The sequence below is a fragment of the Monodon monoceros genome, unplaced genomic scaffold (assembly GCF_005190385.1).
Source record: "Monodon monoceros isolate NGI ecotype Baffin Bay Population unplaced genomic scaffold, NGI_Narwhal_1 Super_Scaffold_12, whole genome shotgun sequence".
Lineage (NCBI taxonomy): Eukaryota > Metazoa > Chordata > Mammalia > Artiodactyla > Monodontidae > Monodon > Monodon monoceros.
Genome location: NW_021703768.1, coordinates 9,887,276 through 9,914,369, shown reverse-complemented (window position 1 = coordinate 9,914,369; position 27,094 = coordinate 9,887,276). Strand labels below are relative to the sequence as shown.

At 47.6% G+C, this 27,094-nt stretch overlaps 1 protein-coding gene and 1 long non-coding RNA gene across 2 annotated transcripts in view; both read left to right on the top strand.

Annotated features, from left to right (window-relative positions):
* DAP (death associated protein) overlaps positions 1 to 9,075 on the top strand; it is a 62,241-nt gene extending 53,166 nt beyond the window's left edge. The window contains exons 3-4 of the mRNA XM_029216358.1: positions 5,353 to 5,395; positions 6,845 to 9,075. Of these exons, the coding sequence (XP_029072191.1) occupies positions 5,353 to 5,395; positions 6,845 to 6,958 (157 nt within the window). The 3' untranslated portion in view covers positions 6,959 to 9,075. The remainder of the gene's footprint in view (positions 1 to 5,352; positions 5,396 to 6,844) is intronic.
* Positions 9,076 to 19,233: 10,158 nt separating this feature from the next.
* On the top strand, positions 19,234 to 23,118 carry LOC114891559. Its single transcript, XR_003792533.1, has 2 exons — positions 19,234 to 21,467; positions 22,365 to 23,118. It is a non-coding gene; the product is annotated as an uncharacterized LOC114891559 (long non-coding RNA).
* The last annotated feature ends 3,976 nt before the right edge of the window (positions 23,119 to 27,094 follow it).

The following is a 27,094-nucleotide window of genomic DNA, read 5'->3' as shown; positions in this document are numbered from 1 at the left end:
GAAAGTAAATGCTTAGGCAGATTTGAATACCTTGTACTGCCTGGTTGAATAAGGGATCCTCTGATTGCATTTAGATTACTTACTTTAAAAATCTGCATCTCTAAATCATGTATAGAAGGCAGAGCCTAAAAATAGAGGCTGCTCCATGACCCACTTCTCAGCCCTAAAATGAGGGCATCAGGCTAATGCCCTGGGCTGCCCTTGTTCCAAGTCTGGCTTGGAGCACTTATCTACTATGCAACTGTCCGGCAAGTTACTGAAGCTTTCTGATGTACTGTTCCCTCATCTGTAAAATGCAGATAACAGTTTCTACTTTGTAGGGTTGAAAGGTTAGATATCACAATTCTGTGTAAAGCCCTTAACTCAGTGCCTGGCCCACGATAAGTAATCAATAAGTAGTAGCTGTTACCATCTAAGATCATTCCCATCCTGCAGAGAAAATAGAGAACAAACAACTCATTAAAAGCTATGTGTCCCCATCTCCTGTAAACAATGCCCACTGATTCTTTCAGAGCGTATTTACATGAAGAGGAGAAAGCATTTGCAGAGGATGACTTGGTGGACTGCCTTGAACCCAGATCAAAACTGCTAACATGAAAAGGATTCTGTGAAATAGAACTCTTGGCAATGCCTCTGCTGCCCTTTTGACTACTTGCAATGGGATTAGTGACGTGCCTGGTTTCTCGGTCTTACTGATTACTCTGTGTGTGTGTGTGTGTGTGTGTGTGTGTGTGTGTGTGTGTGTGTGTGCACGCCCCGATCCCAAAACATTCCTGCATGGCAACTCAGCGACCCCAGTCCTTGTCAGGATGCTTGGGAAGGCATAGGCTGACCAGCCAAGCAGGAATCCTACCCACACCCGACCGTCCCACTTCATGGAAGCCTATTCTTAGATGAAGAAGGGGCCCTGCACTTTTCTGAGGGTGGAATCCCCCCTCAAAAAGGATTTCTAAGGGCTTAACCCCCTGGAGTTCCAGGAAAGAAGGGAAATGACTCCATATCACTAGCTGGGAAAGTGGGCCAGCGTAGGGAGCAGGCACTAGTCACTCTGACCACGTTGCTTATCAACAGCAATCCAGGGAAGACGGTCAGCATTTTGATTCTCTTCGAGGCGCCCAGAATCGCTTCCCCAGGCTGAACTGCTCTCCGTAGTCCCCGAGAAGGGTAGCCTCCATGTGCCTGGGCCAGGCACATGGGTGTCCTGCAGAAGGCTGGGCTGCCAGAGGAGTTTATCTTCAGTGTGTCCACTGTAGTCTCGGGCAAAACCCTAGAAGCCGCAGCAGAATGGAGGCGGGGAGGGGCCTGAGGTCGTGAAGGAATTTGCAGTCAAGCCCATGAGTCTGGGAAAGAGCCCTGCTAACCTTCCTCAAACATGCAGGGCCTGTCCCACGGAGGAGGTTGTGGACTTGGGTTGGGGCCACTGGGCGAAGGGCAGGGAGCCAGAGACCGTGTCACCATGAGGACACCCAGAGGGCCACGAGCGCCTCGTCTGCAGAGGCACGAAGGCCTCGGCTGTGGCCGCGCTCCACGTGGGCGGGAAGCTGGACGAGGTCACCACTAGGCCCCTTCCAGCCCCAGTTCACCAGCCAGTGGATTCACACCTCTCAGGGCTGGACAGAAAACGTCCGCATCGCCCGGGGCCTGTGCTGACAGCCCAGGTTGTGAAGCCTTAGGACAGAAAAAAGAATGTGATCTCAATTATTTTTCTACATGGTGTTTTGGATATGAGTGAAATAAAATATATTGAAATTTATTTCCGTATTCGCTGTTTCAGAGTTCAGCAGAGTTTTTAAGATATGAACTCAGTCTTCTCAGCCCTGGGGACTTTCATTTAAAGATGAGACCGTGAAAACTCAGTCCTGAAGGCATCTGCTTTCCACAGGGTCACGCATTCACTAAGCATTTCTGGCATTTTGTCCTGCCTTCTGCCTTTTCTGAGAATGTCAATAAGGCATAAACCTTATTCATCAAGGAAATTTATAAAATAAAGAATGGGGAACTTTTGTTAAGGACAAACGACCCCGTTAAGAATTTGATGTGGTCCTTGACAGGTGAATACTGGAAACCTAGGTGCATCAAACATTTGGCGTGTGCACAGGCCAGGTGTGGTGAAGTTGCAGTTGATGTGTAGGAGGGTTACCGGCGCTCTAATCCCCCCTAATTGCATCAGGTTTTCAGTTTCTTTAAATTTAAATAAATATGGTTTTCAAAAACTGGAAAGGCCCGAGGATGTGGGGAGGACAGGAATGATATTTTTCTGTCTCTGTTTCCTGCGAGAAAGTACTGTTGCTTCTTCAAAACAACATCTGTCAGAATGATTTTCATCAGATTAAATAAATCCTCAAAGCCGCTATCACAGTTTATAGAATCTTGGAAACGTAGGATATGCTTCGCGTGGAACCCTAATGGAATTTAAAGTATGTGTGTTTTTGCAAACACAGCTTCGAGAGCAGACTCTTTACTGGGGTTTGTGAATTTAAGCTACCACGTCTCAAAAAGTTTAGAAAGTGTTTTTACTACATAAATGTAATAGACCATCGTTTACCAATTTGAGATGCTATTAATTGTAGATGGAAAAGGCATTGAGCTTGGGGCTCTTTGGCCAAGCCTGATGAAAACCAGCATTGCACACTCTGACGAAGAGCTGTGTGAAAACAGATACCGCTCTTACGTATGGCACGAGAGGCCAGGCTTCTGTTATCTTTTCACAGGCAGCTGCCATATGTCCTTATGGTCAATTATGGCCTTTTCAGTTTTTTAGAGGAGAGAGAACTTTGTTGCCGCAGGGCGGGGGGCAGGGGGGGGTGGTTATGTCCTAAAGACCTTGAATGATCAATACAGATTGATATTTATTATTTCTTGCTGCAAAAAGCTTACTCTTAAAATTAGTTGCTAAATTTAATCCCAGTGAGATACCACTTCACACCCATTAGAATGGCTACTATCCAAAAAAAAAAAAAAAACTCAGAAAATAATAAGCTGTGAGCTTGTGGAGAAACTGAGCCCTGTGCATTGCTGGCGGGAATCTAAATTGGTGGAAATGCTGTGGAATGCCGTTTCTTGTTTCCTTTACAATATTAGAATCTAGAGCATGGTTCTCAAGCTTCAGATGCGAAACCCTTGGCCGTGAAATCCCTGGAGACAGCCTGTGGGTGATTTGGACCAGTCAAAGCAAGATTCCTTGGATTCCAAACAAATGCAAACGTACTACATCAGGGACTTAACACTTGAGCCAAACTTACTCATCCCTGGCTGACTATTGATCCCACAGCCAAATCATATTTGTAATAAAAGAAAAAAAAAACCCAACCCCGTTAACCACACCACAAAAGCTGAATAAAACAAAACCAACGTCATATAGGGAACATTTCTGTGCTGCATAGTAAGACTTGAAGTTTCTTAGCCTCATGGAGTAACAGAAATTACTTGGGGGAATTTGGGGTGTTTTTGTTAAACCCTTTGGGATGTAAACAGTGAACTTTCTGAATCCTGAGACTTTTGCCTGCAGCAAAAGAAAGCTAAAACAAGGACCCCTGCGGCAGGGTGGAACAACAGAGCTGGTGGAAGGCGAGCTGGGCAAATCAGGGATGGATTCCGCTCTGCCTGCCCACAAGACCAGCCTTAAGCAAAACTGGCCACTTCTGGGAGCATCTCACTTTCCCCACTGGCCGGCCTTGCATTCATCTACAGCTCCCGGGTCCCCTTACCTCTGACTGAGGCATTTCAGAGTTGTGCACACCTATGTACTACCTGGAACTGTGTTCTGATGCTTTTAAACTACGACACATGCAGTTAATGTTTTAAAGGCATAGAAGAGTCTATAATACCATAGAAGTAAGCTCGCCAGATACTAAGTGCAGAAAGCAGAAAGCAGACAAAACAAGGTGATTCTTTTGGTAAGAAAAACGGAAATTTAAGAAGACAACAAGTGCATCTGTCTATCCATAGAAAGAAAGGCTGGAAGCACATCCCACATGTTAACAGTGGCTATCTCCAGGTGGTAGAACTACAGGTGGTTTTAACGTGCTTGGCTTGTTGCTTTTCAACGATGAACTTGTACTGCTTTGATCCTATATTCCGTCCCCTCGGTATTGGTGACAGGGTGGGCCAGCTAAGTACCATGAAAGAGGTTAAGAAATGGCAAGAGCTTCACAAGGACCTTACTTTTTTTTGTTAATTTATATTGGATTATAGTTGATTTACAATGTTGTGTTTGTTTCAGGTGTACAGCAAAGTGAATCAATTTTACATATACATATACCCACTCTTTTTTAGATTCTTTTCCCATGTAGGCCATTACAGAGTATTGAGTAGCGTTCCCTGTGCCATACAGTAGGTCCTTATTAGTTATCTATTTTATATATAGCAGTGTGTATATGTCACTCCCAATCTCCCAGTTTATCCCTAGCTCCCCTTACCTGCTTCTAACCATAAGTTTGTTTTCTACATCTGTGACTCTTTCTGTTTTGTAGATAAGTTCATTTGTACCTTTTTTTAGATTCCACATATAAGTGATATCATATGATGTTTGTCTTTCTCTGACTTCACTCAGTATGATGATCTCCAAGTCCCTCCATGCTGCTGCAAACGGCATTATTTCATTCTTTTTTATGGCTGAGTAATATTCCATGGTATATATATATATCTGGAGAAAACCATAATTCAAGAAGACCCATGCACCCCAGTGATCACTGCAGTACTATTTACAATAGCCAGGACATGGAGGCAACCTAAATGTCCATCAATGGAGGATTGGATAAAGAAGATGTGCTACATATATACAAAGGACCAAATGTTTTTAATACTTGGGGTCCTGTAGGGGCCAGGAGCTTTGCATAGGCTCTGGGATCTCCCCTGTTAGAAGCTTCCGGAAGCCGTGGACTCTGCGAGGACTCTGAAAGGGTAGCCCCTCAGCCCATAGGACAGGAAGCTCCCTGGTTGGAGTCTCTCATTTATCCAGCATGACCCTGCTCCTGCCCTGCTCCGGGGAGCACCCAGGTCCATATCTCTTGAGACCAAAACTACTGCGCTTGCCCACAGTTACAGTTTAAGGATTAACCAAAAACCGAAAGAGGGCTCTTTGGTGACGCGCCCGCTGTCTGCTACGATCGTTCTCCGCTCTCTGCCTGAGCTCAGCCTCCGCAGGAGGAGGACCCGCGAGTGTCCCGAGTGCAGCAGCCAGCGGGTCCATGTGATGAAATAACGGGAAGAGGTGTGGCTCCCGCTTCCCGCGCCCTCCCGAGGGTCCTTGTTTGTCACACGGCCCTGAAACCAGTCTCCACATTCTCGTCACCTGCGTGTGCCTCAGTTGTGAGTCATGATGGTCAATGCGTTTTCCTTCTTGTCTTCCAGTCCACCCAGACCGACCGTGTTCATCTCCGGTGTTATCGCCCGGGTAAGAGCCCTTTCATCACATTGGGGCCTCAGCCCGCGATGTCCTGATTGCTCCTGTCCTTATTCAGCCCCACCTGTCCACCCAGGTCTGGAGGTCACTTAATCAATCACCCCCTGTCCATGGAGCGTGCTTCTGCGCATCCGCCCATCAGGGGCAGATGGGACGGTGGTGACGTGGAGCCTGAGCTGGTGCAGCTGCCTCTCCTCTGTCCTCGCCTGTCTCCCTTCTCTTTAGGCTCAACCAGGGTCGGCAAAGGGTTTCAGGGTGATCTGTGAGCTGAGACTGTTTTTACATTTTAAACGGTTGAAAATTTGAAATAAGAACTATATGGCGTGATGTGAAAGTTACATGGACTTTAAATTTCTGTGTCCATGGATGAAGTTTTAGTGGCACACAGCCTTGCTATTCATGGATGTATATCATCTACGGTCCTTTCATGCTGCACTGGCGGAGTGCAGAGAGTATGACCTGAAAAGCCTAAAATATTTACTCTCTGGCCCATTACAGAAGATAGTTGCTGCCCTCTGAACCAAACTGATGGGTTTGGGTCACTCTCTTTGCCTTTCAAGAGCCCCCTCTTCTTGTGAGACCTAACGGTTTTGTAACCGCAGACCTCCCCCCAGCAAGTCCCCATTTGGGGGACAGTGCACTAATTCCATCCATCGATCTGCGGCTCACAGCCCATTCGAGCCCTTAGCATATGATGTGTAAAGAAAATGCCACTGTTGGGGAGAGCTCAGCACAGCCATCCAGGGACCCTGGGACAGATGGATGGCACATCTACTACATGCGAGGAAGTTAAATGCCCACACAAATCTGAGGTCACCCCACAGCTCAGCCAAGAGCTCACCATGGCTCTGTCCTGCCTGGGGTGGGCTGGACCCCAGCCCCTGTCACAAATGCACAAGAAGGCAATTCCTCCGTGAAAAACAGCCGGGTACCTTCTCTGAGACTCGGCTGGTTGAACCTGGCTTATCTCACAGCTTCCAGCCCTGCCCTGTGTGCTTCCTTCCCAAAGAGCGCTCCAGGCCCAGCTTGCCGCTGTGGCAGCAAATCTGAATTTAAGACCCTGGATTTGGTTCTGTCTTGCCCCTCAATTCAAAAAAAATCACAAGAACTGTTCTAGCAGAAGAAAGCCATCCAACACCCAGCTTAGTTCTGAGTGAGTCATATGGTACCTTATCCCATGGCGTGGCGGCAGAGACAGCGAGCTTTCTCACCTTCTGGAAGGGACACGGGCCTTGGTGCCTGCTTGGGCTCTCCAGAGAGCTTCAGGACCCCCAGCAGTCCCAGGAGACAGGCTTCTACCTGCCGACAGGTTCCCCACTCCATCACCCGCCCGCCCCGTCCCCAGAGGGAAGCCAGAAGATGCTGGGTTTGCGTCTTGCTTCACGTACTCACTCAGCTGTTCACGGTTGATGAGCCAGTGCTTTCCATGTCTCCCGCCAGGGCGACAAGGACTTCCCCCCGGCGGCTGCCCAGGTGGCCCACCAGAAGCCCCACGCCTCCATAGACAAGCACTCTTCCCCGAGGACACAGCACATCCAGCAGCCTCGCAAGTGACTGGCGAGGACCCAGCACCCTCACCAGCCGGGCCTCAGTTCCCCGACACTTGGTATTTCCCCAGCAAAGAGAACTGGTATTTTCTTCAAGACACTGCTCCATTGGGAAATTTAAGACAGAGCAAAGCGCCCCTTCCTTTGCCTTGAATTTCCATATCTAAAGCTAGAATCAGACCCCAAAGCTTGTTTCCAGGGAGTCCTGGCAGGTGTTGTCTGCGAATCACTGTGGCGCTACAAGTGCCGTTAGCAGAACTTGCTAAGACTTGAGTGAAATGGAATTGTTCAGAGTTTAGCTTCAGTTCCGGTTTATCAGTTGCCCTGGTCTTAAAAACAAGCGGGCACAAATTTGGGAGGGTTAGATCAGGTCAGGGGAAAACTCAATCATTTCATGCTTTTCGGTAAGAGGACGATAAAGTCTTAATACCTAGTGGGGAGAGAAAGAGATGAGAGCGTTAATTACAGAAAAACTGAGCAGGGGAGACTTTTGAAACAGGCAACAGCATCACTGCATTTCTCTCCTTTGTGTGATGAGGGATCACAGCACAGGGCGACACCAAGCACTCCCAGGAAAACCAGGGAAAAGCTTACAGCTTTGAAACGGCTCTTTCATTCCAGGGGTCATCTTGCTGAAAAATTTGCCCAAAGGGAATACTTCCAGAATGAGGTTTCTCAGTGTGGGTCCCAAGTCCTGCATTGCCCCACCATCCAGACAGGCTTGCCGCGAAATCAAGGCAAACCTTCATTTTTTCAGTAATCACCTCTAGAGCTGCTCTTGAGCTCTGGGAGTGATCACTGACCAGGTGGAGGAATAGATGCCTAGCTAATTCTGGAACACTAGAGCAAAAGCATTGACCACGTGGGAAGACGAGACGAGAACCTGCCCTTTGTCTCCCTAGGGCAAAGTAGAACTACCACGTGCCATTTGAGCTAGAAAAGCCTGTTTGTCCATCAGTCGAAGTGTCAGGAACTCCCTCTGCCCAAGGGCACATGTACCTGGGCCCGTGTTCACTTGGGCCTCTCAAATTATCCTACGCTTTCTGCCCGGGTTTCCTACCCAGAGCTGCCTTAGACTGCTCGCTGGTTGATGGCTATTGGCTGCTCTGCTTTTCTGAAAAGCCAATGGGCTCGTTTACTCAGATGTTCAAATCTCCCGGAGCAGATGCTTTGGGAGAGGGTGCAGCCCAGCTGGCACGCTTGCCAGCATGGTGTTTGCTGTGGGGTCAGCAGTGGGCACACCACAGCCTTTCTGATGCCCTTTCCAGCTCCACGTCCGTGACTGGTAAAGGTGACACAGACCTAGCAGACCCAGCTCTCACCCTTTCCTAAGGAAAAAGCTGGCCCTGCTTAACATCCTAAAGGCAACATTTGGTTTCCCATCTCACTGACTTGCGGCAGCCGGGGTCTCACCCTCAAGGCACCGTGTAGTCACCTCTCATACTTCTTAATCGCTGACATGTTGCTAAAAACTGAGGCTGGCTTTTAGAGATGCAGATAGGGCGGGCAGCCTCCTCCCGGCCGTCTCCTGGAGCCGGCATCTCAGAAGGATGCTGAGAGCAGGCAGCACTAGGTCAGTCTGTGGACCACTGCACCCTCTGGTGCAGAGATGAAGATGCATCCTTGATACTTTTTAGTGTGGCAGCCAGGACTGCCATGCTGTTTCCCAAGGTGCATTTTTCTTGTCCTTTTAGCTACATCTGGCATGTATCTGTAGATCACTGAAAGCAAAATGTTCTTCTGAATGAGTTTATCAATGGTTAACCTCAAGAAGAATAATGATTATAATAAAGCTCCTGCATTTCTTCTCATGGTTTGTTTTTTCTTACATCTCAGAGACTTTTCCTTCTCATTTTACTGGGGTTGCCAGATGGTTTCAATAGAAATACGAACATGCAAAAATGAGGGGTATTTTCACAAACTGTTTCCCAGACACAAAGCCAAACTATTGGACAGCAGGCACCTTGAGTCTAATCGTCTACTTTAAAATGTCATAAAATGGAAAAGCTTAATGCAGTGGATTAAAACGCATTCCTTGGGTTCAGCAGCTGGCCCCGTGCTGGGAAGGCCCTTTGGGAACAGACTTAGGAGGAATGATTAGTCGTAAGCCCGGGGCTGGCTGTATGCAGCTTTTGATAAATAAACTAATTTATCCAAAGGTCTTCTGGAAGCTTTTTGATCAGGATGAGAAAATAATCACAATCACTAAACCTCAAGATCCAGAATCAGACTACAGATTTGAGTTGGGAGAGACTCTGAGGTGTTTTCACCTGAAGAGGACCTCGGGGGCAGCCTGGCAACCCTGAGCCTGGGGATGGCAGGTATGGCCAGAGTCTGCATCTCCCAACAAGCCTCACCTCTCCTCAGCCCTTAGGGTCACCTCTGGGCCCTGCAGTTTGTATTCACGCATCCATCTCCCTTACTGTTGGGTTGGCCAAGAAGTTCATTCAGGTTTTTTTCTGTAACATCTTACAGGAGAACCCGAATGAACGTTTTGGCCAACCCAATAACTTGAGGATGGAATGAGGGTCTTATGCATTCAGTGTCACTGGGTAGAGAGTCATTCTCGGTACATAAATATGAATAGAAATGCCAAACACAGACTCACCGTGGAGCAGAATCCCCCCTCCACCCCAGGGCTTTTGCACATTGTTACTGATGTCATTGTCACCTGTGTTAGTTCCCCATTGCCACCATAACAAAGTACCACACACTGGGTGGCTTAAAACAATGGAAATGTGTTACCTCACAGCTCTGGATGCTAGAAGTTTGCAGTCAAGGTGTGGGCAGGGCCATATTCCCCCAGAAGGCTCCAGGCGAGGGTCATCCTCGGCCCCTTCCACTCGTGGCAGCTGCTGGCAATGCTTGGCGATCATCGACTTGTCACAGCATAAATCCCGTCTCTGCTTCTGTTGTCACATGGACGTCTTCTTGTGTATCTGTGTCCAAATTTCCTTCCTCTTCTAAGGACAACGGTCGCTGGACCAGTGCCCACCCTGATCCAGTGTGACCTCATCTCAACAAATTAGATCTGCAAAGACCCTGTTTCCAAATAAGGTCGTATTCACAGACACTGGGGGTTAGGACCCAAAATAGTGTCTTCTGGGAGAGACACTATTCAACTCAGGACATCAACCATATGCTGAAAAGCCAGAAACCTATCTCCCAGCTCACACCATTTGAACAGCTGTTCATTTGGTAAATTGCTTTCCTGAATGAGCTTTACCATGAGAAGGCTTCACCCGCCACAGATTTTGTTACAGTGTTGCTGGCCACGGAGCAGTCAAAGCCTGTGTGCAGGGGTAAGGGAAGGAGAGCAGGGCAGAGGTGCCAAGGGATGGGTACCCCCAGGCTACAGGGGGCTGTCTACCCCCGGTTTCAGTAGCTCCTGAGACTGCAGCTCTCAACTGCACGTGTCCTCAGATCAGAGTCACAGTGTTTCTACAGCCTACATCTTGTCTTTTGTAAGAGTGCTGCATGGGCAGTGGTCATCCCATTTTACAGATGGGAAGACTGAAGCTTGGTGCCCAGGGTCCAGAGTCATTGTTAGCCAACGCTTGTCCAGGGAAGATACACAAATGGCCAATAAATACCTGAAAGATGCTCGATATGAGTCACCAGAGAGATGCAAATCGAAATCACAGTGAGATACCACTTCACACCCACAAAGATGGCTAGGATCAAAAATCCAAATAATAACAAGCGTTGATGAAGATGTGGAGAAATCAGAACCCTCATACCGTGCCGCATACAGAGAATGTAAAATGGCGCAGTCCTTGGGAAAACAGTCTGGCAGTTCTTCAGACGATTAAACATAGAGTTCCCATGTGACCCAGAATATCTATTCCTAGGTATATACCTGAAAGAAATGAAAACAAGTGTCTATGCAAAAACTTGTACACAGCTGTTTAGGACAGCATTACATATAACAGCCAAAAGGTAGAAACAACCCAAATAGGTCCATCAACTGAGGAATGAATAAACAAAATGTTATATATATACATACATACACACACACACACACACACGCGCGCGCGCAAATGGAATAATATTCCACTGTAAAATATTATTCCATTATTTGTCCATACAAAGGAATGCAGTACTGATATACGGCGCAATACGAGTGAACCTTGAAAACATTATGCTCGGTGAAAGAAGCCAGCCACAGAAGACCACGTATTATACGATTCTATTTATGTGAAATGTCCAGAATAGGGAAATATCTAGAGACAGCTGCTGCTCAGAGCTGGTGAGCGGGCAGGGAGGATACAGGGGGTGAGAGCTAAAGGAAACGGTTTCTTTTTCAGGTGATGGAAATGTTCTAAAATCAACTGAGAGGATGCTCGCACATGTCTGTGAATATGCTAGACCCATGGAATCGTACACCTCCTTATGGGAGCCGTAAGGAAGTCACCAGTAACTGTAAAGTGATGGGGGGGGGGCCTTGAGGAAGGGTGTGGGGTGGTGGGCTTTGCACTGCGGCAGCCTCACACCTGCCTGGTTCACACCTGGCCCCTGCTGGAGCGAGAAGTTCCTCAGCTAGCATCTCTGGACCTCAGTTCTCCGCCTGTCTAAATGGGCCATTTTGTACGCGGCGTCTTGTAAACATGAAAAGAAAATTGTGGATATTAACCTCCTGGTTAACATGGAAACCAGTATCAGTAGAACAGGGCTTCCAACATGGACAACATGCTGGGATGGTGCAGAGACTGTGGGTTAGCAGGGAGAGAAGATTCCAGAAGGGGATGGTTGGATCAGTGCCAGTCTAGACTGTGTGCCAGAACAGCAGCAAGGAAGCACAGAGGAGGCCGGAGGCCCAGTTAGTGGTCAGTGGAGTGGGGACGGGCATCCTGAGGACCAAAGGACCCTCTGCGGACTCCGTGTGACCCAGAGGTCGACAAGGCTGGCTTTTGCCCCAGCTCCAGCACGCTGTGCCCCCCGTCTCTGGGCTCATGTCACCCCAGTACAAAGCTCAGTCCTTGAATGGTTTCGGCAAGAAGTCCCCTCACAGCTTACAAGCGTTACCAGATCAAGTCCAGCCTTGAGAGGTTATTGAGCAGAGCACATCACCTTCCCATGCCACCGCCTCACCTGGCCGCCGCCCCTGGGACCCAGAGCCCCGTGCCCACCCAGGGTCACCCGGGAAGCAGACACCCCCTTGCCAAGCCCCCGGTGGGCCATGTGTGAGGCCCACTGCTGCCCTGGCCAGACCTGGGGAGACCAGCTCCCTTCTTGGCATGTGCCCTCTTGGGGGGCTGAGAAGCCCTGGGACATTTCCTCCCCGGGTCCAGGGAGAAAGAACTGTGCTGGTCCTCAGGTCCACGCCTGCGGCATCGATGCCTGCTGGCTTCAGAGGACGCCTCAGCTGCATCCTCAAACCAGAGTCAGCCCCTGATGGAGCTGTGCGAGCTGGCGGTACAGCCTGGGAGCAAGCATGCGCCCTCGGAGTCCATGCCCACGTCCCCACTCGGTACCTGCAGGACCTGGGCAGCGGGGTTTTCTTCTCGGCGCCCAGCTTCATCACCAGCAAGAGGAACCCTCCAGAACCTCCCTGATGGGGCTGCACGAGCATTCAGTTGATGTTAACTTACCATCATTATTGTGGTTGTTGTTCGTTTATGATGTAGGACCAGAGATACCATGAGACTCCACCCGATTAAAGCACATGCCTGGAGTCTGAGGGGCAGGTGCAAAGGAAACCCGGCCCTGAGATGAGCGTTTAGCACACTAATAGGTTACGCTGACTCAAGCGTGCACCAGCGCACGCCAGCCTGAAACGAGCCTGCTCCCGGACCTGGTCCTGGCTCTTCCACAAGCCAGGTGTGGATGCAGTGAGCCCGTGTGTGCTCAGGAGAAAGGCTGCAGGTGTGACAGGCCCACGTGACGTGGAGGGACTGCCCGACCCCTATGGGCAGCGGGCTCGGGCACCCCGAGAAAGGGCAGCGGGGAGGGCCTGGGTGGGGGGAGATACTGCCAGACCCAGAGGGTTTTTAATCAATGAATTCTTTTTGAAACATCTGCCTCTTGCCTCTGCAGTCTGTGGGGTTCTTCTGTGGTCCTGCAGCTTTTTCTAACTTCACAGCTGCCATGCTGGTTAAATGCTTCCCTCTACAAACCCCAAAGTAAACTTTTCTTCCCCAAGACTTGGCATGCTGCTGCCTCTGCAGTATAAAAACAAAAACAAAACAAAAAACCAAGCATTTCGTAAACCCTCCCAGGAGGCGTCTACAGCCTTACGCTCCTGAAGAGCGGAGAGAAGGTGAGGGGATGGTGGCGGTTAACAAGAAATGCTGGGCACTGGAAATAGCCTCAGCAGTTGTATTAGCCGGGGTTCTCCATAGAGACAGAGCAACAGGGGATGGGTGATAGATGGATGGATAGATGGACGGATAGATGATAGATGGATAGATAGATGGATGGATAGATGGATGGGTAGATGGATGGATAGATGGATGGATAGATAGATGGATAGATAGATGGATAGACGATAGATAAATGGATAGATAGATGATAGGTAGGTAGATAGATAGGTGATAGATGATAGATACATAGATGATAGATGATAGGTAGATATAGATGGATAGATGATAGATTGATAGATGATAGATATAGATATAAAGAACTAGGTAGATGATAGATAGATGGATAGATGCAATAGATATAAAGAAGCAGGTAGATGATAGATAGATGGATAGATAAAGAGATTTAAAGAATTGGTTCATGTGATTATGGAGGCTCACAAGTCCAAAATCTTCAGGGTGGGCCAGCGGGGAGAAGAGCCAGTGCAGTTCAAGCCCAAAGGCATTCTGCTGGCAGCTCTCACGCTTCCCTGAGGGGGACAGTCTTGTGCTCTCTTCAGGCCTTCAAGCGATTGGATGAGGCCCACCCACATTATGGAAGGTAAACTGCTTCACTCAGAGTTCACTGATTTAAATGTGAGTCTCAGCCAAAAACACCCTCACAGAAACATCCAGAATAGTGTTTGACCAAATATCTAGGCATCGTGGCCCAGCCGAGTTAACACATAAAATGAACCATCACAGGAGTTCACTGTAGCTCATTTTTCTTGGGATCCTTGAGCATCTTGGATCTGTTTTTCCTTTGACCATGTGGAAACATCTGCACATGTTCACTACATTCTTTTTTTTAATTTTTTTTGTATCTTTTTAAGTTTGTGGCTGTGTTGGGTCTCCGTTGCTGCACGTGGGCTTTCTCTAGTTGTGGTGAGGGGGGGCTACTCTTCACTGCAGTGCACAGGCTTCTCATTGTGGTGGCTTCTCTTGTTGCGAAGCACGGGCTCTAGGTGCGCGGGCTTCAGTAGTTGTGGCGCACGGGCTCTAGAGCGCAGGCTCAGTAGTTGCGGTGCACGGGCTTAGTTGCTCTGCGGCATGTGGAATCTTCCCAGACCAGGGCTCAAACCCATGTCCCCAGCATTGGCAGGTAGATTCTTAACCACTGCACCACCGGGGAAGTCCCCATCTTTACTACATTCTGTCTGAGCAACATTTAACTTGCTCTTCCAAACAGACATTCTAAAATTCGATTAAGGGCATTCATGACAAGAGAAGATAGTTTTTCCCTCATCCTCCCTTTTAATCCTAAATATTATTATAAATCCAACTGCCATGCTTTAAAAAAAAAAATCCAATTTGTCCACTAGAAAAGACCCAACATGATCTAATATAATGAACTCATATAATCTGGAGGATTTGGAACTCTACCCAGGAGCCTTGAACGAGCTTTTTGATTACATTTCAGCTTTGTCATTCTGTGTTGCCGAGGGTCACCTAAAAAAGAGTTCAACATTTTATAGCACAAGGGCTTAGCTTCTGTGCAAATTAACCAGAAACCTCTTTGTGTCATTCTTTAAATAGAGATGCATTGAGAGCACGTGATGCGCTTGGAGTACTAGTAAGGATCTTCATTATCTCTAGGGCAGTGATTTCCACCGGACGGGTGGGGTGCGTGGGCAATGTTAGCCCCAGAGAACACTGGGTGATGTCTGAAGCCATCTTTGGTTGTCACAACTGGGGATTAGAGAGGAGGGGGATGCTAGCAGGTAGCATCTAGTGGGTGGAGGCCAGGGATGCTCATACAAATCCTACCATGTGCAGGACTGCCCCTGCAACAAAGAAGTGTCCAGACCAAAACGTCAGCAGTACCGAGGTTGAGGAACTCTATTGGTCCTGTTCTTATAGTAATGCAATTAAACAATTAAAGGCAAATTCCCCTCATCCTTGAATCTTGAAAAAAGTTTTACATGTGTGTCAGTGACAAGGGCACATTTCATAGAAGCAGCTAAAGTAGCTCAAGCTTGTGTATGCTTTTCAGTCCCTGGAGCAGAAAACAACAAATTGCTATGATGCAGATTTGCTCCTGGATGCAATGGAAAATTCTAGATAAAGCAAGTCTTTTCCTCCAGGGAGAGCGTGCAACAGATCTACAGCATAATGATTGTTTTCTCAGACACTGATACAAAGAGGAGCAGAGATGAGTTTCCCTGGGTGGCTTCACTCACCCAGGACAGGCGGGACAGACTCTCAGCCTTTTGGCTCAGCTACTTTAATGTTCTCCAGAGAAGATCTATATAGAAACTCCACTCCAAACAATTGCAACCTATTTTCCAAAATGGACCGAGTGTGTCTCAAGCTGATTAACCTCAGAGCTATCAGTAAGCGCGGCAGAGCAGGAAGCAGAAGAGGAAAATGAGTCTCTGCAGAGCCAGTGGCTAAGCCTGACTCGGGGGAGGGGAACCTTGCGTGGGTGAAGCTTGCCTTCAGCCCGGGTCTGTGTCCTCATCCTGTATCCCTGTCTCCTAGCATAGCTCCCACTCCCACCCCTCCGCTGCCCCTCCTCAAATCCTTGTTTCTATCTCAGAAGGACTGATGCTAGCTGTGAACTCTTGGGAATGTGGCCATTTCTTTCCCCTGGAACTTACCCATAACCCCACACTACCTAAATTGTAGACCTGGGAGGCTGACATCTCTCGGTACTGAAAATGTTCGATGACTTGGTTCTACTTTTAGCTGCACCATGTACCACTAGATTACATCACAAGGCATATAAAAAACAAATTTCATGGAACAAAAGTTTGCAAAAGTCACATGCTTTGTCACAAAATTCTCTACCTTGGGTGCCAAGGATGCTGACGCCTCTGTACGTCAGTTGGCTAGCAACTGTCAGGTTCAGTCACCTCCCAAAAGCATGATTTGTCAGGGTGCCATTACTAATGGGGGAAGCCGTGTGGGACCACCCAAGTCATTTAGTGTAAATGAGCAGTACTTTCAGCTGGGGGAAGACTCATCTCAATCCCCGTCACCAGTTAACAAGCATCAGATGTATCATATCAGAACCAGAAAGGCTATTAAAGTGTTTGTGGTTCCCGGACCTTCTCAGTTTATCTGAAAACTGGAAACCAGAGTGCTGTGGGTGAACATCCATCCTCACCTAATGGGACCAGTGTGAGAAACCCACATCCTGACAAGTGCCACCTCTCAGCCAAATACACACTAGACCTAAGAAGGGAGATTTTAAGAGTAGAAAGGATCTCTGAACAAAAACAACAATAACCAAAAAAAAACCCCAACCACAAACAAAACCTAAGAAACAGTGTTTGGGGTAACCATAGTGAGGTTTCCATACAGCATAATAAGGGAACCCCCTCAAATTACGTATAATGTCACGTCATGTATACTTAACATCCCTTGGCCCACCTTGCCAGTTAAAATAAGTAATAAAGTCCCTCATATATTTATTGTTTGGGTTTCACAGCTAAAGCTTTTTCTGACTTAATACTAATTTTTTTCAACTTAATAGGGTAAGTCATTTAACTTTCCTCATAAATGCTCTTAACATATCAAAAGGATCTCCCAGAAAAAGTTTTCCTACGAAACAAAACCAAAGATTACTAATTTGCAGGCACAAAACTGCAACATCTAAGAATGAGAACTGGCGTTAGTTTGATAAACAAGTAGTTTTCAAGGACAATTAGATAACCTGAACATAAGAAGACATGATAAATGGGCATTTACTAATTAACACTTTGTTTAAACTATATAAACTTAACCAGAGTGACTATTTTCATGAATCACAAAAGCATCCAAGTAGACAGATTACCCACAGGAAGAGATTCTGAGCCTAAATCACCATCATCACCACCACCACCACCATCGTCCTTATCACCTTCACTGCCCCCACCACCACCATCATCATGACCACCACCATCATCACCGTCATCGTCACCATCATCACCACCACTGCCATCCTTCTCACCTTATTGAGCATTTACTATGTACCAGGAACTCATAGCAACTCTACTTAGTAGACATTGTTATTATTGCTATTATACAGATGAGGAAACTAAGGCCTAGTGTGGTAAAAATAACTTATGTAAGTAGTAGATGGCAAAGCTAAGATCAATCTGACACCAACTCCTATGCTTCCCACCACCAATCTTTAAAGACCAGAACACTCCACTGTCATTTCCACACTTAATCCATCCCCCACCCATCTGATTTCCATCGCCACCCTCTGACCACCAGGCCATCTCTGGTGTCTTCTGTCTCCTTACAGAAGAGTTCAGGTGTCCCTCTGCTTACACAGTTCCCATCAACCAGCAAATGTCACCCCAGGTGACAGTAGGGCCCCCAGAGTTGGAGGAACAGTAAGGTGCTCTGGTTGTCAAACCCTGATTGGCACCTCAGAGACGTCTAGGTGCTGCTCTCAGGATGGGTAACCCTAGGAGAAATTGGAAACCCATTCCTCTTGAAGGTCTTCATTGGGCCAGATTAGGAAAGGGTAAATATCTTGAAAGACTAGATTTCACTTTCACTGCATGGAAATCCAGCTCTAAGTTCTCCTCCTGAGGATGGACCTCTTAGCCAGGCTTCACTTATGCTCTGGGGAGAAATCCACTATATATCCTTGGGGCTACCCTTCTTCCTTCTCACCGTGGTCGGAAAGATCTTGACCCGGACAGTCTGGGACACTGTTCTGGGCACTGAGGACACCATAGCAACTAAGTCAAGCACAAGTCATAGAGGCCACTAGACCACGACTGCAGTGTGGGCTGAGATCACCTCCCCACCTGCTCAGAGACCATGTGTGGTCTGAGGCACCTCACCAGAACTGGGGCTCACACAGGGTCTGGGGCTGAAGGGCTCTGGCCTGATTCTCCCTGGGGAGGATACTAGCACTCAGAAGGCCTTTCAAACACACATCTTGCCTCATCCCCACTGCAGGCCATATTATGCTGATCTACCTTCCATAGGGAGTCACTGGGGTTCTTGAGAGACATTCCTGATCACCTGCTGGGCATGGAGGCAGAGAAGAGATGGAGAACCCTTGAGGACTGTCAATCAAGGTCATGAGCACGGAGTCTGTGCTCAGAGTGGCCCCCAGCATCCCTCTGCCCAGGACGGGCACCAAGCAGGGTGTGTAGCATTCACACAGAGACCCATTCTTCTGTAAGGAAATGACTACCCTGCCAGGATCACAAAGAAAACGTGTAGCAAAGCCAGGACCAGACCTTTGTCTGTCTGTCTCCAGAGACCCTTCCCCACACAGCTTTGAATATGCCTACTGTCATTTGGTTTAATTAAGCAAGCGGAGCATCTTCTTCCCCGTATGCTTTTCTGGGAGGAGAGACAGGCTGAGTCTGATAAAGCAGAGTATTTTCCACACTGCTGCTTCTACCGAGCCGATTTAGCTCGTTTCCGCTGTCATGTAACGTTCTCCTAGTTAAACACCAGTGCCCTCATCAACAGGATCTAATCAGCAGTGTCCCAAGAGGCATCTGGTAGCAGGACAGCCACCATCACCCCCCGCAGCCAGTGGGAAGTAGCTGATGGCCAGTCAGTCCCGTGACTCCCGGGCAGATGAAGTGAGGGCCGCACGGCTGCCCCAGGTGTGTTTCAAGCTTCCTCCAGCCCCTGCTCATCTCCCAGGAACAGAGCTCGGGCCCAGGAACGACCTCCAGAGACGCACAGAGAGCAGCTCAGAAGGCAGCGCAGCCCAAACGGGGAGGCCCTCAATACCCTGGATGACCCGTGGATGGAGGCTCAGCCTCAGTCCTCAAGGCTGTCCCGGGGCAGAAACGGAGAGCGAAGTGAGGCTCTTCTCTCTCTGGTCCTGCCTCCGAGGGGTGTAGGGGCTTTGGTGTGGAGGACACTAAGTACATTTGGTGCAGGAACCAGCTGTAACCATACTTTCAGTCTCAGGATGAAAAGGTTTGGCAGGTCATGGGTGTGGCCTCTGTAAAGTCAAGGAGATTTCAGAGCCGACAGGAAGCGACTGGGTGGGTGCGGAGATGGGGCGGGGGAAGGGGCAGTGTTCAGAGCTCCACTCACTTACCTGGGAGTCCCACCCATTACGCTAAATGAAGTAAGTCAGGGAAAAACCAATACTGTATAATCTCACTTGTATGAGGAATCTAAGAAAACAAATGAAGAGCAAAAATCCCAGCTCACAGGTACAGAGAACAGACTGGCAGTTGCCAGAGGCAAGACGTGGAGCAGGGTGTGAAACAGGTGAAGGGATCCAAAGCCACAAACTTCCCGTTATAAAATAATAAGTCATGGGATGTAACCGATAGCATGGGGACTATAGTTAATAACCGTGCGCTGCGTATTTGAAAGTTGCTAAGGAGAGTAGATCTTAAAAATTCTCATCACAAGGAAAAACATTATAACTATGTGTAGTGATGAATGTGAACTAGACATTGTGGTCATTGTTCTGCGATACCTACAAACAGCAAATCATTCGGTTGTACACCTGAAACCAATATAATGTTTTACGTCCATTATATCTCAATTATTAAAAAAGGAAAAAAAAAAAAAAGAGCTGTCTGGGCACATTAGGTCTTCAGTGCCTATTCCACACCAGATGAAAACATCCACCACCTGTGGGATTGGTGCCCAGGCAGATGTCAGCAAGCTTTCTCTGTAAAGGTTCAGACAGTCAGCACTTTAGGCTTTGCGAGCATACGGCCTCTGTTACAGCTATGTGCCCTGGAGAGTGAAAACCACCATAGACGATATGTCATTGAGTGAGCAGGGCTGTGTTTCAATGCAATTGCATTGACAGAAACAGGCAGTGGCTGGATTTGAACTGTGGGCTGTGGGCCCCTGGCCTAGAGGTGGTGGTCAAGGGCACAGCTGAAGGTCGGCAGCCTCTAGCTGGCATTTAAAGCCATGAGCTGTAGAGATGGCCCAGGCAGGGGGGCAGAGAAGGGTCCCCAGGATGGAACCGGCTTCTAGCCCTCAGGGGTAGGGTGGGGCCTGGGTGGGGGGGAGTGATGGTAATGGCATGACCCCCGTGGTCAGCAAGGTGGGAGCGAGCGTGAGTGTTGGGTGGGAGCCCGGCGGGCGTGCAGAGTTAGGGAGGGTGCACGCCCAGACTCGCAGCGTCTCTGGCTCAGTAGCTTGGTGTGGTGTTGTAGGTGGAATTGTGTCCCCCAAAAGGTTTTACTCTAAGTCCCTGTGAATGTGACCTTATTTGGAAACAGGGTCTTTGCATATGTAATTAAGTTAAAACAAGGCCATACTTGGTTAGGGTGGGCGGGTGCTAATCCAGTGACGGGTGGGCGCTAATCCAATGACTGGTGGCCTTATAAAAAGTGGGAAGTGTGTTGGGCTTCCCTGGTGGCGCAGTGGTTGAGAGTCCGCCTGCCGATGCAGGGGACATGGGTTTGTGCCCCGGTCCGGGAAGATCCCACATGCCGCGGAGCGGCTGGGCCCGTGAGCCATGGCCGCTGAGCCTGCGCGTCCGGAGCCTGGGCTCCGCAACGGGAAAGGCCGCAACAGTGAGAGGCCCGTGTACGATTAAAAAAAAAAAAAAAAAAAAAAGTCGGAAGTGTGGACACAGACACACAGAAGGAAGCCGGCCATGTGGTGACAGAGGCAGACGGAGGCTGCCACAAGCCAAGGAACGCCAAGGATTGCTGGCAACCACCAGGAGCTGGGAGAGGTGAGGAAGCACCCTCCCCTGGAGGCTTCAGAGGGGGCGTGGCCCTGCTGACACAGCGATTCCCGAACTGCGAGGGAATACATGTCAGTTGCTTGAAGCCATCCAGGTAATTTGTTACAGCAATCACGCGAAACTAATACAGGTTCGGCCTGAGAAGGTGTACTTCGGAAAATTTCCCAAGTGGTGCTGATGCTGCCTGTCCCGGGAACCCCGGCCCTTCAAGCACCATTGCTTTATGCAACCGCAGAGGGCCATCTGCCAGCTCAGGGAGAGCACGAGGGTTGCCCAAATCTCTCTAGAGTCACCTGGCCGGAGTCCGGAATTAGGAATGTGTAGAGTTAGAGAACCACAGGCTGGGGCTCAGGACGGGCCCAGCGCCTGCACAGCAGTGGGAGGGAAGGCAGGCAGGGGTGGCTTTTTCGACCCCCAACCTATGACCTTTCACCCTACAGAGGGCATCAGGCACTTCAACCAAGGGAGGCCCATTCCAATGGAGTTTGGTCAGGAAGGACATCGAGTCTGCACCTTTCAATGATCACTCAGGTTAGAAGGTAAAAGCTGGTCCCCCAACCCCCAGGGGCAGGGCGTGAAGGGGTCATGGGATGGCTAAGGGACTCCTTTGCTGGGGAGCGGAGACATTCTGCAACCTTTCTCACTGTAGGGTGACAGCTTCCCCATCACAACCCATGTGCCCAAACCCTCTCGTCTCTGATGGCCCAGAGAGGGGCCTTCCTGGTCCAGCTTCTCCACTCAGCTCTTGGCCCTAATAGAGCTTCTAAGAGCTCGTGAAAAATTGGTGTCATATCCTTGCAGCTACCTGACCTCTTGATTTTGTGTCGCGCTTTTGAAATGGCAAGGCGGATCTGAGCGTCATTTACATACGCATCCAGGAAAACGTAATTACCATCTTGTTAGGTTTGGGGCTTGAGTGAGAGCAGCAATGAGCTTGGGCGGGATGACCAGGCAGGTGGTGTCGAGTGGGCAGGGCGGCTGCCCCATGCTTGTGATCGGCTGTCCCTGCTGCAGGGGCAGTGGCCCCCTGGCACTGGGAGCTGCGGTTGAGCTAACAATTCACCTGAGCAATCTGCACATCAAAGTTGGTTTTGTCGGCAGACTGGGGGTTTTCGGACCACCTTTCACGTCCCTGGCTGGAAACCAGCTAGGTTATCATCAAGGGAGACAGCCGGAGTGACCTGTTGGGAGCCAGTGACCACGTGAAGGGCTGCTTGCAGAAGCCCTCGAGGTCCTCAAGGGGCAACGCTCTTGAGTGCACGACTGCCCAGCGCAGACGCACTGCTCTTGGGGCCGGCCCGCCGGACGGGAAGAGCATCCGTCCATCTGTGCTCCTCAGAGCCTCAGGGTGCTCGACGCAGGTCCAGTCGGGGGAATAAAGACCACCTCCCTCACTTTTCATGTCAGTTCTCAGATTTTCTTTCTTTTTTTGGCAGTGCCTCTTGGACTGCAGGATCTTAGCTCCCCGACCAGGGATCGAACCTGGGCCCCCTGCTGTGGAAGCGCGGAGTCCTAACCACTGGACCGACAGGGACGTCCCTAGTTCTCAGATTTTCTAATAAGGACAGTTCCTTGTATATTACCTTCACATCATTTGTCTTTCACAACAATAAATATAAATAATCTCCAATAACAATCTTGGCCTAGAACAAAACCTTATTTAAAATTTGACATCCTATGTAGGTCCTTAATAATTATGATTCTGGATGAGTAGAATTTAATGACTAAAATTATGGTTTTTAACGTGTCAGACTTCTCAAATGCTGAATAGAACTTCCCAAATAAATAGCTGTTTGTCTTCAGTCCCATCAAAAATTACTGAAAAGATGAATTGTGTATGAATGTCTTTTTAAAAAGTAGCTACAAATCATTAGATAAAACTATAGAAGAAAAATGTTGATTTGGTGTAGGAAAGGCCTTCTTAAATAAGAAATGCAAATATAAACTAAAAAGTTTGGCAAGTTTGACTAAATCAAAATTTAAGACTTACACACGATACCTTAAAGATAAGTGATAAAATGGGAGAAAAAAATGCAGGATGTGTCAAAGAACTGACTCAAAATTTATAGAAAACTCCTATAAATCAGTAAAAATGACACCAAAGGGTAATTTTTTAAAAATGAGAAACAGATATATATAACAAAATTTTAAAACAGGAAATAAAAATGGTCAAAAGACACATGAAAAGATGCTCTACTTCACCAGTAACTCAGGCAATTAAAATGAGATACAATTTCTTAACCATCAGACTGGCAAACAGCAAGTGCGCTGCAGGGGGAAAGGGGCCTCTTTTGTCCATTGTCGACAGGTGAATATTCAGCAGGCTTTGAAAAGGGCAACAAACACAGCAGTGACTACTGAAATAAAATTCGTCTTCCCTTCTACCGGCAAGTCCCACTTCTACACGCTTGTCTTAGAGAAACATTCACTTGTGTATACAAATAGGTAAGTCAGATGAAGGCTCTTCATGACTTACAAGTGGTAAGAACTGAAAAGACTGTAACAGTCCATCATGAGGTCATGGTTAAATGTACCACAGTGCAGCTCTCCAGAGGAACACTACACAGCAATCAACAAGAACACTGGGTGAAAATGTATATACCACCCTGTACATCACACGAAGGGGAGAAAACATTAAAAATATATTTCTATGTCAAACAGAGAAAAGACAACTATCATGATATCACTTATATGTGGAACCTAAGAAATATGATACAAATGAACTTATTTACAGAACAGAAATGGACCCACAGACATGGAAGACAAACTTACGGTTACTAAAGGGGAAGGGGCAAAGGGAGAAATTAGGAGCTTGGGATTAACGGATACACACTACTACATATAAAACAGATGAACAACAAGGACCTACTGTTTAGCACAGGGAACTGTACTCAGTTATCTTGTAATAACCTATAATGGAAAAGAATCTGAAAAAGTATATATATATATATATATATACATACATATATATATACTTTATACTGAAAAAGTATATCTATATCTGAATCACTTTGCTGTACACCTGAAACTAATACAACATTGTATATCAACTAATAAAAAATAAACTAAATGAAAAAAAATTATATTATAAATGTATATATTATATAACATATTATATAATATATATAATAATAACAAATAAATAACAAAACTAAACTTGTTTCTATATACACAGGTAAATAAATCCACAGAAACACAGCTGAAGGATGCCTCCCTACCAGTGGGTACTTCTGAGAAGAGGCAGAATGTAAAGAGATTATTTTAACACGTGCAGAGAGGTATTCACAGATAGCTCATGAATTTAAAAGTCTTACTTTTGAAATGTGAAAAATAAAAGTGTGTCAGATGAAGGAAGTGCACATCTATTTCAATCAAAATAAGTAACATTAAAAACACTGGTATCATTGTATCATTTTCCAATTTACACACACTTAGGTTTATCCAAGTATCACACCGTTGTACCATAAGACTTTATTTCACAAGTGATTTTAAATTCCGTAGCCACAACTTCCCCACATTTTTACATGACTCTCATCCTTTTTGCTATGTTTTAAACTTTAGATACAGAGTTTGTTAAAAGAGAAGCTAAGAGGGAAAGACACATTCCTTCTGCTGAATAATATATCCTATTCAACTCAAAGATGATTATTAACCTTTTGGGTATCAAGAATTGAAACTGCTGGGGCCGCATTTATTTGTAGGTCCCCAAATAGCCCTGAGGTCTAAATAGAAAAATATCTTTTATAAACTGTAACAAAACTCTCACCTCAAAATAAAACACTATGAAATTTACACAACTATATCCTTATTCAACATTTTTACAATATCCGGAAACCTACGGGATTTTTAGAAACGACAATGAAAATAGTTTTACATTCAGAAAACAAAGCTTATACCAACATGACATAACCTGAAACCAGGCACCTGTGCAGAGTCCATACAGTTCTTAAGTCACCCTTGTTAAAAACACACATTCTCAGACACCCAATACATGTGAGTCAGAACAAGGATTTGAATGAAGAGAATTCCAATGAGATTAGCTTTGCCTGTTTGTTTGAATGGGGTCTATTATTCAAATTCCTTAGGATGGCCGAGAGGCTCACAGGGCTGCTGGTAACATGGCCAGGTTTATAGCATCCTTTTCTGGTTTTTATCCTGTTTGACAGAGCTGTGAGGTTCCAAACCAGCTTCTAGAACTTCTGCTCAAAAACTGGTGTTAAAGTGCTTCAATGCAACCTCCCAAAATTTCATAAAGCATCAAACCAACACAGGCCACTGCCGTGCCTGCAACCGCTGGTTTCATTTTATTTCTCGTCTTCATTTTCTTCAAAAACAATATAAAGGTGTCCCATTATGATGAAATGATTCTCTCAAAAACCAAACTATGTTAGTGTTGATTAATTAGAGTACTGATACTTGGGCAGACTTGGGAACATCTCAGTGCCTCCGCAGGGTAAGATGCTGATTCTGTGGCTAGCCTGGTGCCATGGGGTGAATGCCTGGTGGAGCTCCCCAAGCATCTCCTCTGGATTCTGCCCCTCCATGCCAAGGACGCAGCCAAAAGCAGAGCGATGGCCCAGGCCCGGCTACACAACCTCGCCCAGGAGCTCCTACATGAGCCGCCCAGGCCAACACCACCTTTCGACAAGAAGACCTGCGTTATGACACACTGGCTGTGCTCTGTGCCACAGTGGACACACTGGAGTGCTCCCAGTGGGCGTCTTGGGCTGTCCCATCCTCCACTACATGCCATCAAATCAGGTCACACCAGACATTACCTGGGAGCCACAACGGCAGTCCCCTCTGAGCACAAAACCCGGACTCCTTCCTGTGTGTGTGTGTGCACACTCACATCACATCACACACCTCCACTTGCAGCTGAGGGCCATCAGAGCACTGCAGGGCTGTGCCTTTCACATGAGCCTTATTTCAGGCTGGGTCAGGGTAAGGAGAGATTTTGCACGCAGCCCTGGCATTCAACTGAGTCCCTCAAAAATGAGCTAAATCAAACCAGGCAGTGGTGGTTTTTTGTTTTTTTCCATTTCTTTAAAATAAAACAAAAAACCTCCAGAGGAATTGTTTTAGCCTCTTATTTTAAATGTTAATGAAGAAACATGTGAATTCAAGGGCACAGCCGTGAGTAGCTGATTCAAGAGTTACAAGGACGTTTGAAACAAAGTCTAAATGCATGGAGAGGAGAGGAACCAGCGTTTTCAGGAAGAGCTGTTTTGTTGTAAGTTCTTCATGGCAACAGCCCTCCCTCCCGCTGCCATGATTATGTACCCAATGCCAGCTGTTGTCGCAAAGGGGACTTTGTTTTATAAGGATCAGTCGTGATGGGTCTTCTGCCATTCCTTCCCTAGAAGACCACTGTCCAGCAGGCCCAGCGGAAAGGGGCCCAGCATGAGCCTGCCGCCGAGGAAACCGAGGACCAGACGCAGACCAGGGCCCTGAGGGATCCTGTGAGCCGGGCACCCACAGCCAAATGCAGAATCCAAACAGTTACCCACGTGGGACGAAAAGGCTCACAAGGGAATACTTGGGTAGCGCGTTAGGATTTCCCCAAATACCGTGAAAAAGAGTGTCAGCACTTCATCCTATAAAAGATAGATTGCCGCTAGCAGCTTACAAATAGTTCCTGACAAATCTTAGCACTGCAGGGAACACCTGCATTGTATCAGGATGGGAACTGAGCGAGCACATGTCTCCAAGTGAACCTGGGGGTAAGCACTGCACCTGACATCCGTCAGGGCTAGAACTCCTTTAGCGGAGCTCAAGTGAATGATGAAAAGACAGTCTTCCGTCTTAATGCAGCGTGGATAAGGGGGGAATACTGTGATCCTGCCAGAGGCCGGAAGAGTCAAATCGTCCCTACTTCTTAGTCTTAGCTCATTTATTGGCCCCTCAGGGGTGCTTTACTTCATAATAACTCGGTACCCATGATTCTTCCCTGGAGACAGAAGGCTTTGCATCCACTTCAGGATTCGGGTGTGGCCCACCTCACGGGATTGTTTCACAGCCTCATCTCCACTCAGCGGACTTCCAGAGACCCGGTCGTCCACAGCACGGAAGGAAGCAGACAGAGGCAGCCTGGACTGGCCACGCTGCATCCACAAATCCCACTTTCCAACTGACATCACGAACTCTATCCTCCACTGCAGAATGA